Here is a 12,655-nt window from a genome sequence, read left to right on the forward strand (position 1 = left end):
AATTATAATTATAATAATTTACCAGCCCGAGACAAAAAAGGACAATCTGGCTGGTAGCTACAGCGAGTGTGTGGATGAGAGCTGACTGAACACGTCGATTTAAATTTGTCCCTTTGAAGCCTTGGAAGAAGTCAACATCGTCAAAAACAAGACAGCTGGTAGGAAAAGCAGGCAACAGCTGTAGCCATGCTGCTTGAAGCTGTCGAGGTCCTGTCATTCTTCTGTCCATTTAACTCACAGCAGTACCTGTCATGTATAAACACTGCTGTATTGTCTACTGACTGTTGCACACAGGGGAGGACCTGAATCCGGGTAAGAAAAACCTGATCCCTCTGTCATAGAAGAAGACTCAGGAGTTTTGAAACATGCTTTTTTTCCAGGAACAAAAAAGATCCAGTAATTCAGTTCAGTCAGACAACTCACGTTCAGGTTTAGTGTTTGGCGTCTAGACTCCAACTTAATCACTCCCCCATATGTTTCCACAGGAATGATGGGAGTGATGAGCAAATACTTGTAACCCCTGTCAGAGCCTACAGAGGGATGCTGGGGTGGTGGAGGGGCTGAAGCTACTGGTAGCAATACTGCAGCAGCAGTGCGAGCAAAGGGGATGATGGGAACTTTCTCTCTGCTTAAATAGACCACCTGATAAGGTGGGTGTGTATTATAGATGGTTGTGGAGAGTGAGGTATGTCACATGATGTATGTCACATGATTGGAGCAGCGCAGCTCGAGTTGGCTGCCTGAACTAGCTCGCCGGCGTCGCTCCATTTGTTATTTGGCAAATATCCTGTGATGGTATTTATGTTGTTTGTTTTTTCTTCGTTTTTTTTTGATAAATTCAATTTTTTCCCGCTACATTCTGAAAACTGATACAGTTTTTTAAAATTTTCTAATATTTAAATATATATTTATCATTTCTGCATGAATTACATGTCCTACATTACATTATAACGTTTTACACTGAGCCATTCCAAGTTAATAACAGCTGCCCTCACACACACATAAACAGGTCTTCACCTTAAATTTAATGATTTACATTATCAGGCATTCTTTTTGCTTTTTTTGTCCCCATGAGGAAGACACGTCCCCATAATGTGACAACAGGAACAGATTAAGGTTCCCAAAACATCAGTAATACCTGGACCACAAACACACACACCCTCTTTGCGACACCCAATAAGAGACCAAAATGTACCAATGCAAGCGTTGCTAACCGACCCTCAGCAAGTGTGTACATTAACCATCATACTGCGTGAGGGGATAAAATGGGTCTATAGTCTATATAATCAGCCACGGTCTTAACATGGTGCAGAAATCTATTTTTTAACCATATAGCAACGCTGATGCTTTATGTGAAGATATTGTTTAGAGGAAAATGTTTCATTCTCTTTTACTCTATTGTGGTGAAAGTTGTGTACAATGTGTGAATCAAATGTTTTTTTTACCTCAAAATGCTGTACTTTAGGTTACTGAACAGCATTTTGTCTCAAACAAACAGATTCTGCTTGCGGCATGAATTCTGATCAAGTGTGCCACATCTCACGGACCCCTGCAGAGAGATTAACGCATGTGATCCCTGCACTGTGCAAGTCCTGTAGCACAAAGTACACGAGCGGCAGCAGCCTCTTATGAATCTCAACGTAAAAAAGCTATCCTCTGAGGAAGTTGAAAGAAAATCCAAATCGACATGTGGTCTCAGACATATATATATATATATATATATATTGAGCCATTTCGAAATATACACAAACTTTATAGTCAGTGAAATCTAGGACAGAGCATAATGCAATGCGGGAGCAAAAAAAACCTATAATATTGGGATCCCAGGCAACACTCTGTTGTTATTTCAGATTTAAGACATAAAAAAATATGTTTTACGATTTGAACATATTCATTTCTATTCACAATCCAACTCCCTGTTTTTTCCCCCAGATGGGCCACTTTGAAATTAAGATAACACACCACATACTGAAGGTGCCAGACACAATATCACAGGGACTTGTTTTTGCAAATAGAAAAAATGGTTTGGTGCTGATACGCCATCGTCTCCCCCCCCCCGCCTCATGTGTTTCGATGAAAGTGTATTTTTTCCATGTCTTTTTGGTGAAAACAATTATCACCTTTGATTTCGAACCAGAGATTTGCTTTAGATTAAAACGAGGCAAAGCAATGGAACCCTTGGGTGAGTGCACTGGGTGTGTGTGAATGGAACAATAGAACAACAGAACCTAAATGTACCACTGATCTCTCGCTAATATTTACTTGATGGATTTTGAATTATAAGCTTGCCTTGGTTAAAAAAATTTAAAAATTACCGCAGATATTTTCAGCAATTATGAGAAAAAGGCAAATTTATTCCAAAAGCAGAACATATATGTTTTTCAGCCGAAAATAAAACTCATTTTGTTCATTTTAGAAAAACATCATTCAGTTTTAACCTTTATATTTTGTTCAGGATAATGAAAAAACAAGCTCTCTTTGCTAAAAGTAAACTCAATCTATAATATATCTGTAAGAATCTTGGTATCAATGCAACGAGTGCAAGTCTCATTGAAAAGTTGTAAAATAGGCTTCCACAAGTTTCACCATGACTTTACAACAGGTTTCTGAAGACCATAGACAACGTTAAAAAACATTCTGCAATCTCATTTTCAAATTTTAAAAAAGCAATATCAGTGCTCTCCCACCCCCCAGTAGAGTGTGGGTATCTGACACAATGGGTCCCGACAAAATTTCGAAATGGTATTCAGGTTTGGGTTGGGTCGGTCTCGTTGGCTGGGCAGATTTTCCTTCTTCTAATCTGGTAAACAAAACAATAACCATGTCTGTCAAGGACATGGTATCACAAACTCAATGCAAAATACCTGTTGGTTCAGGTCAGGCTCAGATAGTTTTGTATCTGGATGAGAAAAGTTTGGAAAGAAAAACGAGGCCTGAGCCACTATCTATTATACGACTGAAAATCTAAAATCACACCCTGAGAAAACACATCATGTCTTTACTAGTGAGCTGTGACCAATAGCTTGAGTTGCAAGTGGAGACATATGCTCATGGCGTTTTTAAAACAGATCTAATCTGCTCAATTGCTCAATAAGAATAGACAATAAAGACTCAGCTTTATTTGCCATGTATCTGTACATATACTAGGAATTTGACTCCAGAGACTCAGGGTACTTACAGAAATAGCTATACAGTCAACAACAGAGAAACACAGACTATTTAAAGAAAAAGACAGAATATTGACCAATTGTCCGCACCCAACTCAGAAAATAAACTGTCCGTCCAAAAAAGATTCTTTAAACAAAACTACGTGTAATGATTTTACTAAAATGAAATGTAACAAAATTATATTAACACTGAGCTGATTGTGTAAGCGTCACACTCCCCCCGATATGATTACATAGATATGATGGGACTGATGAGCGGTGTGCGCCATTCTCCGTAAACGCATTAGCCTGCCAGAGAATGTATGACCTAGTGAGACTGCTATGTGTGGGCCTGGAACCAGCCTCAGTGAGCCGCTCCCCATAGCTCTGGGCCGTAGTAGAACATACTACCTAGTGAAGCTGCTACGTGTAGACCTTGCATCAGTCAACGTGAGGCTGTTCCCCCTAAAGGAACCCTGGCTGTCAAGGGATATACCTAGTGAACTTGGATTTCCTGCAAGAACATGGGCAACAAAAAAAACTACACCAGAATTGAACACTTTAAACCCAGTAAACCACCGGATATGCAACAATATCATTTGGCTGCAAAGCACATACATATTATTCAATCTAACTTTTGCTTGTATAGCCCATATTCACAAAACCCGATTTGTCTCATAGGGTTTTACGAGGTGCAACAGCCTCTGTCCTTAACACTCAACAAGAGGAAGGACAAACTACCAAAAACCCTATCAACAGGGAGAAAACGTAGAAACCTCAACGAGAGCCACATGTGAGGGATCCCTCTCCCAGGGTGGACAGGAGTGCGATAGATGCCGCAAAAAGGGTGTCGCGAATCCTTGGATATGCCACGATGGCATCGGGCAACGGAGAGTACATATTAAAGCATCAAGGGTGGAGCAACTGTTGATCTTTGACAATCAATATTCCTTCTTGTGGAGCCTGACATAGCACGGTAAACACGGATGATGGAGAGCTGCAGTCGTAGCTGTGCCGCTTCTTAGGGAGTGAGGGGAATAGTGCTCAGGTGTTAGGCCGCAGCTCTGGCAGAGATTGCGAAGCTTTGAGGAGATCTCGTCATGGGTTTTCAACCATTGTTGGTGAGCAGGGGTGCCAACAGATGGGATGGGGAGCAATTCAAGTGATTCATCATAGAGGAGAAAGAACAGAAACAAGTATTATTCTTAGCAATGATAATTTGTATGTCTTTACAAGATCTATCAGTCTTTAAGTGCTTAGAATCTATATTTTTGTCTTTTGGCTAGTTAGCTGTAAAGTTGAGGCACTGGTAGCTTAGTCCTCCGATTCAGCAATCAACGATTCCAATGCACAAAGATGTATCTCGATGCATTTCATTGTATCACATCCACAATTTACTATATAACTGCACATGGCTGCTTTTTCATCAGTTCATAAAATCAGTCAAATATGAAATCTGTTTTTAATTAGAAAGTGCTTTAAAAATTATTATAGACAGTTACTGTTATTACAAGTGTGCTGTAATTTACAAAATAACGTTTTCAATTCAAAAATCCGACTACAGCAGTAGGTCTATGAAAATGGTCAGTGCTCTCCACACTGATTTCCTATTCTTCCCTTTGGACTAGTGTGTTGCATCTAAGGCTTAAAAGGACAAATACTGAAAACAGCCTTAACTGTATTAAGGTGGCCCCACCTGGCCCCACCTGGCCCCACTTGGCCCCACCTGGCCCCACCTGGCCCCACCTGGCCCCACTTGGCCCCACTTGGCCCCACCTGGCCCCACCTGGCCCCACCTGGCCCCACTTGGCTGCACCGCTGCAATGAGGCGCACTCCCCCGCAGGTCAACAAGTGACTCTGATCCTCTGATGTTCTCTGATCATCACACTTAGAACCGATCTTTATTAAAACCTGCTGAATTTATAATCATGTTCCTGGATAGAACGGGGCGTCGCTTCTTTCTGCAACAGTGAAGTTACAACACTGCGCCCTGATGTCCGGACTGTGCGCGTCAAGCTACGTCTTGTGTTGTGTAGCAGGTTTAAACGTGTCTCTCAGAATCAAACAAACACAAAGTAAACGTCAGCCCTGTGCGTGTCCGAATAACTTGTGATCAGGGAGGTTGTTTATTGTTAAAGTGTAAAGTGAGCACAGGTCAGAGGGGGAGTGAGTTTATGGCGGATGACTAATGTACAGGTATATTGTCATTGGATTGTTGCTGACACTGTCGACTGATCCAGTCTTACTCCCTGACAAGGGAAGATTTCTTCAGTCATACAGTAAATACAAACACTGGGTGTTTGTGAATTATGACCACACAGCGACATGGGCTGTTTATAACAACATAGAAACTTACTGTCTGTCTTATAACCATATTTGTGTTCACGTGTTGGAGGTTAATCATTTTTAAAACTCACAGCAGAAGAAAATATTTCATCACTTTCGCATTATAAACTAAGGTACAAGCAATTCATATTGAATGTTGCCAACTCACACTTTGTAATTCACTTTTATAAAAATGTGCTGATGGATCTTTTAGGAACCAGTCACTCAAGCACTAGAATTCCAGTGGTTGCTGATAAAGGACAGTGTTCAATGTGATTGCACTGGAAGGTTCTATTGAAACTTCAGCAGTTAAACTTAACAACTTTTATAACAATTCACACATCTGAAAGCCTTTCAAACAAATACTCCAGGAGAAAGAATATTCAGTTCTGAAGTAATTTATAGTTGTGTCGCTACTTTATGTTGTGGTTAAATGAAATCAATCAAACCAGAGAACCCTTCATTAAATGAATGTTGTTGTTTTAGGAAGCTCACAGTATCTTTGTACTTGAGAACATTGGGCTAAAATGTTGTTGTATTAGAACTTGTTAAGATGACAACAAGCTTTTTATTTATTCCTGTGGGGTTCATGGGTATTGTGTTTTAAATGTTTTATGATATTAAACATTTGTTGAATCTGTTGTTATTGTGTATTTCGGCTTTTATTGAAATCTATATCTCACCTTCTTTGTGACAACCTCTTCGTCGTCTTTTTAATAGTTATTAACACTGCTTTAAAATACTGGTAATAACAGACATTAGTTTTACATTTCCATGCACGCCACCATTTGATGTGTGCAAAAAGCAAAAGTAAAAAAAAATATGAACGCTCAGAACAAGCTTGAACGTACAAATCATTTACATTAACTACATACACAGCTCTATCAATCTCTGCGTACATTAACCGGAACAATGTGTTTTGGAGAGATCTGCCTGTCTCGGAAGCGGAGAGGGGGAAAAAGTGGAGGCGTGAAGGAGGGATGTCAAGAAGAGAGAACATTATTTCATATGAAACAGGTTGACTTGTGTGACACACGGCTTCAGGTGTCTTGAAGATGTTCGTGAATAGGAATCATCCGTTTGGTAACACGACGCCCGTCCGCTGCTGCTTTTTGATGCCCAGCTGTCTCCTGCTTATCTTTAAACATGTCTCACTGAAGAAAACAGACGTCTGAGCTCAGGCCTGCAGTCCACGTACACAATTCTATTCAGTATTCTGAATTACTGTCATTGTTTTAATGTACAGTATAATTGTGTTTTACATTGAACAGTATTTGGCTATTGAATTTCATCTATTAAAAAATGCCCCATATTGATGTATCTTAAATATGTGATGTATTTATGACCCCGAACTGACGTATAAATCATTCTCTACAGTATTCCAGGAGGATTACACAAATAACAGAAGGATAAAACAAGTAGTGGAGCGAGTGTTCAGGGCTGAAAAAGAAAATATGGCAAAATGGAGCATTTCATGGACTCCTTTATGCCCATTCACCGCGGCTGGCACTGTTTTGAAACAGGCATGGATTACTTCTCAAATATGTGCTTCCTTCGCTCTACGACAGCTAGACACATTCATTACAATTGGGACATCATAGCATCTGGGTAGAGCACACACCCGAGGTTCTCAGAGCAGAAAAGAGTAGGAATGTCAAAATTATACATACAAAACAGATTTCAGGGGTTTTCGTGGATCCCAGTGACTCTCATTCATCCAGCCCCTTTGTGCTGTGTCCGTTACAGTTACACACCGTCTTTTCCTCTGTCACACATGTTTAAATCTGCATTACGTATTTACCTCAGCTGAAAAGATCTTTTTTTATAGCCCATTCATTTTTTTGTGTAGTTCTTGTTTCATGACTCTAATCTCTTTTAGCCCTCATGCTTGGATTATTGTCCAATCTGATCAGCGTGTTGGATAGAATGAAAGTGTGCAGAAACCTTTGTTCCTGTTTGAAATGAGGTTTCAACCGTCCACGTAAAATAAAACACATCCGGTTACCATCTTGCTTCTTTTTTCTTTTTTTTTACAAGAACCCATGCATGCCCAAAAGGACCTTTTCCTTTATTCATGACCTGGTCAGGGTCTATAAAAGAAGTCAGGATGGGTTAGAACGGCAAGAAGGACCTGAAGACTCCTGACAGCATGAACATGATGACAGGTAAATGACGCTGGTTGTTGTGAGTATGTATTGTAACTGTGGGGTCATCAGATATAAATTAGGACCCTTTAATTATTTGTGCGGTGATTTCCATGTACAGTATGTAGTCTGAAGAAGGTAAACCAGGCCCTACTAGACAACTAATGATAAGAGACAGAAGACGTTCTTTTTCTGTGCAGCTTTGGGTGAGTATTTACTCATGAACATTCACGTACACGTCTGCATGTGTTCGTCTTCAGTCAAGCAGGGTGTGTGGGCTGCGTTGCTCTGGCCCTATTTGCTCGCTGCGAGCATCCCACTAGACTGCAAGGACGAGCAGGGCAGCTTCTCCCGCTGCCCCTCCATCTCGCAAGAGAAACTTCTAGACCGAGTCATCCAGCACGCCGAGCTCATCTACCGCGTGTCGGAGGAGTCGTGTTCTATGTTTGTGAGTAAAGCCGAGCAAAACAGGAATCCTCACACTTGTGCACCGTATTCGAAAAAATCATATATTGTAGGCACATGCAGGCTCTTGCAGAATATTTCTTCAAGAGAAACTGAATCAATCTTCACACATGATCACATGAAAAATAATAAAAAAAGAAACATTGTACCTGGACTGAGAGGTTTCAGCTGCAGTGCAATTAGGAAAAGAGTTAGGAAATTCAGATTTGAAGCTGTTGGGCATGTGTTCAGATTTTAAAACATATATATTTAATGAAAGGTGAAATGAGCATTTTGGAAAGCAGCGCTGTAGAAACGTAGCCTTAGGCTCCAGTGACAGCGATGCTAAATGCTATGTTTGAGGAGCTGTCTAACATCACTTTTTATGGAGGAGAAAAATAATCTTGTTAGGCAATAAAATGGAGTCATCCAGAGAGCAATGGCATTCAGTTGTTTTTATAACACGTCAATGCTAAAAAAAGTAATTAAAAAGACATCGTTCATTTGTTATAGTCTCAGTAGCTCGCCCTACATGTTGCAAACTATTTTTTGTATCATGGGCTCCACAGCCTACAAACTAGCACCACTTGGACTGAATCATACAAAGCGAGCAAAGTGTTTTTTTGCTGGTTTGTGTTACAATATGCTGGACAGAGAGAACTGACTGATTTTGTTAGATACTCTGTGTTATTTGCTGTGTTATTCTGACATGATCATCGCCTCACTGTGCGGCTTCAAAGTAATCTTCCCTCTTTCTTCTGAGCCAGAGATGTTTTATTGAAGGAGCAGGCCTACAGTGGAGTGTGTGATAATGGTATACCACAGCAGCCAGAGCACAGGTTTTTCCAGCCTGTTGAATCGCCTTTTTTTTTAACTCCGCTGCGGCTTGAGAGGCAAAATTGTCTTTGAAATGGGGTGATGTAGACCTTGTTACAGAGAAGACGCTGCATGGGGTCTACAGATGAGAACAAGCTGGATAACAAAATGGGGCTCCGCTGTGTTTTCAGTGGCTGAGACTGGTGAAGCTTCGGCCACCGTTTCCCCGAGTTGGAGGAGTCCACTCCTCACCTGTTCTGTGAGAGGGTCAGGGCTACAGGGCTGAGTCCAAAAAACAAAGGCACAATGCGATGATGCTGCTGCTTATACTCTTCAATACTGAATATAGAGAATAAACCTGAAAAAAGATAAACCTATTCTTATAACTGTACATGCCACATTATAATGGGCAGTTCAAGGATAAATGTTGGTTTAAGGTCATCAGATGCATTTTAACAAAAATATGCATTTGTGCACATGGGTGTCTGTGATTTGATTTTGCTTTATTTTATTTACACCCATTCCTCGTGGATTGTAGGAGGAGATGTTTGTCCCGTTTCCATTGCGGCTCCAGAGGAACCAGGCTGGCTATGCATGCATCACCAAAGCCTTACCCATCCCAAGCTCCAAAAGTGAAATCCAACAGATATCTGTAAGTGCATGGTCACACGTTACTAGTTTCCTTTGTCAGGAACTGTATCCTCAACCCACTAAGTGTGTTCGTGTGAGTGCGTTTCAGCTATGTGATTGTTCATAATCAAAAGGAATGAAGGAATGGATTGTTGCATGTATTTGTGTGAGTGCGTGCATGTATGTGTGCAGGAATATTACTACCACTGTCTGGTTGTTCATGTGCCTGTTAATAATAATTGTTCCTGTGTGTGTGTGTGTGTGTGTGTGTGTGTGTGTGTGTGTGTGTGTGTGTGTGTGTGTGTGTGTGTGTGTGTGTGTGTGTGTGTGTGTGTGTGTGTGTGTGTGTGTGTGTGTGTGTGTGCGTGTGTGTGTGTGTGTGTGTGTTTTAGGTGGTGTTGATGCATGATACTTGATATGCATATTGATAACTCACTTTGCAGTGCTCAAGTGTGCAAGTGAATGTTTGCAGTAATTAAAATAAAAAGCTCATCAAATTTCATTAATGTGCAATAACATTTCAAAACCCTCTTGTCTGTTGCCTGTGTGAGGTTTTAGTGTTTGTCCAGCCAGGTGGCTGAAAGGTCAACTCGATCAGTTGGCTGGAAACTGAACTGAGCCAAAGGGCCGGGGACGGGGGATTTGGCTCATGTGAGCTGTAGCTCTGTTAGTTGAAGGAGGATTATTGTAGAGCATTGACAAACACCAAGTGCAGAAAATAATGTAAAAATGCAATTTAGTCAAGGACTCCTCGCTGGTATCATGCAACTGCTGGTTGAAAGTTGTGTCATCACTATAATACTAAATGTGATCTTTAAAACTGCATATACCGCAAGGCTCTTCTTAATGTTAGTAATTTATCCTCTGCCCTTTCTGCTGAAATATTGCCTCCTCTGCACTTTAACGGCCATTTGTGCGATGGTCATTTGCTCTTGCTTTAAAGTCTGCTCTGCTTAAGGGGAATTTAAGCAGACTGCTTCACCCACGGCTTTTCAACCTACTTTATTGTCGCTGAATGTTTTGCAGCTGACAAGCCATTGATTTAAAACCAGACTGTTATTAAGTCTATAGTTCTTAACACTTCTCAAGTTGTTGAGTCTATTTTGATCGCTCCTGACTCTCTTTCAGAAGTCCTGAAGGACAAATGGCTTGTTATTGAATGCAAAAATGAATGTTCGCAGAGCTGGAGCTGTGTCATGTTTGTTTTTGCTGTGTCTTTTGTATTTATACGTGTCGCAGTTTCTTAGGTCTTGCTGCTGTTAGAATGTACAATCAGTACAATTATGTACAATTATATTGTATTTTTTACTAACTTTGTTAAAGACCCTGAAAAAGGTAAAGACCTTTTACTGTGCCTTTCACTATTCCCTTTAACAGAGTATTGTTTCCCATGCATAGTCGGATAAAGGATAATCTTTTCTAATATAATCTTTATGTTTGAGGAGATATTTGTGGTCCGTTTATGTTTTAATTCACTAGTTTGACTCCTCATCTGTGTGCCCTGCAGGATACATGGCTGCTCCACTCCGTGCTGTTGCTGGTCCAGTCGTGGATCGAGCCCCTGGTCTACCTGCAGACCACGCTAGATCGCTACGACAACGCTTCGGAAATGCTCCTCAACAAGACCAAGTGGGTGTCTGACAAACTGATCAGTCTGGAGCAAGGGGTGGTGGTGCTTATCAGGAAGGTGGGTCGCATCAGGGTTACAGTGCAGTCAATTTAAAGTTTAGTTAGTTTCATCCCAATTACACATTAGAAACCTGTTTCTCCATTCAAACTCCATTTCTTATTCTCTCCTCAACGCTTCCACGCAGATGTTGGACGAGGGAATGTTGACTGCAACCTACAACGAACAAGGCCTGTTCCAGTACGACGTGCTGCCAGATATGCTGGAATCGGTGATGAGAGACTATACCCTGCTCAGCTGCTTCAAGAAAGATGCCCATAAGATGGAGATCTTCCTCAAGCTCCTCAAGTGTCGACAAACTGACAAATACAACTGCGCATAAAACATGTTGTGCAGCTTTTTAAATAATACACTGTTTATCTTTAAATTAATTCCTGAGGTTGGTAGCGGTGCATTTATAGATATGACCATGCCTCGGGCCATTCTGCCTTGCTTGAAAATGCAGTGCATTCGTTATTGATTGTTTTGGAGCACCTTCACACAAAACTAAGTAGGTGTAATGCTTTGCCCTTTCTTCATCACGCTGAATTTTATAGACTCCACATCTCAGTTGTTATTTTAACCTAGCGGAGGCAACAGAGGGCAAACTCCCAAAAGATTATTTTGCGTGTTGAGCTGTCAAATAAATCTGCATATCCTGCCATTGATTTCCATTTCCTTTGTTCCTAACTGGAGTTTGTATTCCTCGCTGACTCTTGCGGTGTTTTGATTATTCCCACGGCCCCTTGAGTATTCAGCGAGACTCCCTTTTTAAATGGAGTTGGTTTCACTTCTGCATTAGTGAAATGAAACACTTTCACCGGAGACGGGAATCAAACAGGGAGCAGCAGGCGCTCAGAGAAAGAAACACAGTTTGATTGGCGAAAGAGAGTGTGAGGGAGACAGAGCGAAAGAAGACAAACAACAGCTAGGATGGAGAGGGAAAGATTTATCTGGGGTTTGTGGTTTGACCCCGGCTGAGATTTGTTGAGTGCTCCTCAAAGAATTGTGAACATATCAATGCCTAAATGTGCCTAATTCAACCTGAATGTAATGTGTTATTCACTTTGAATGCATAATTCAAATGGGTGAATATCCTATTATTTTCATTCTAAATGTTAGATGTGAATATGTCATGCAGAATGCAAACATACTTTTTTATGCTTTCATGTGTAAATTAAGTTGCATGCACTGCTGATTTAAGAAGCTAATAAAGCAAGTTGTGGAAAAATATATATTACCAATATTGTATGTGTTATCTTAAAAGAGTGAGTGAAACCATCTCCAAAGTCACAATGACGGAGAGGCATGTCTAAGCTTTTATTCTGCCCTTTCCACCCCCAAACACAAGAGGGCAGTAGTGCTCTGCCATGAAGGTTATCTTAATCATTAAATTATTTACTTGAACTACCATGCAATTTATAGCATTGCATCGTACATTGCCAAGTGCAAAGATAACACGCACTGGATTGGTGAAGACAAT

At 40.8% G+C, this 12,655-nt stretch overlaps 1 protein-coding gene across 1 annotated transcript; it reads left to right on the forward strand.

The window, feature by feature from the left end:
- The first annotated feature begins 7,513 nt into the window (after positions 1–7,513).
- Positions 7,514–12,405, forward strand: smtla (somatolactin alpha). Its single transcript, XM_035153472.2, has 5 exons — positions 7,514–7,637; positions 7,877–8,064; positions 9,415–9,528; positions 11,014–11,193; positions 11,321–12,405. The coding sequence occupies exons 1-5, from the start codon at positions 7,622–7,624 to the stop codon at positions 11,513–11,515; spliced, it is 693 nt and encodes a 230-aa protein (XP_035009363.1). The 5' UTR covers positions 7,514–7,621; the 3' UTR covers positions 11,516–12,405.
- The last annotated feature ends 250 nt before the right edge of the window (positions 12,406–12,655 follow it).

Source organism: Hippoglossus stenolepis, chromosome 4, assembly GCF_022539355.2.
Source record: "Hippoglossus stenolepis isolate QCI-W04-F060 chromosome 4, HSTE1.2, whole genome shotgun sequence".
NCBI lineage: Eukaryota > Metazoa > Chordata > Actinopteri > Pleuronectiformes > Pleuronectidae > Hippoglossus > Hippoglossus stenolepis.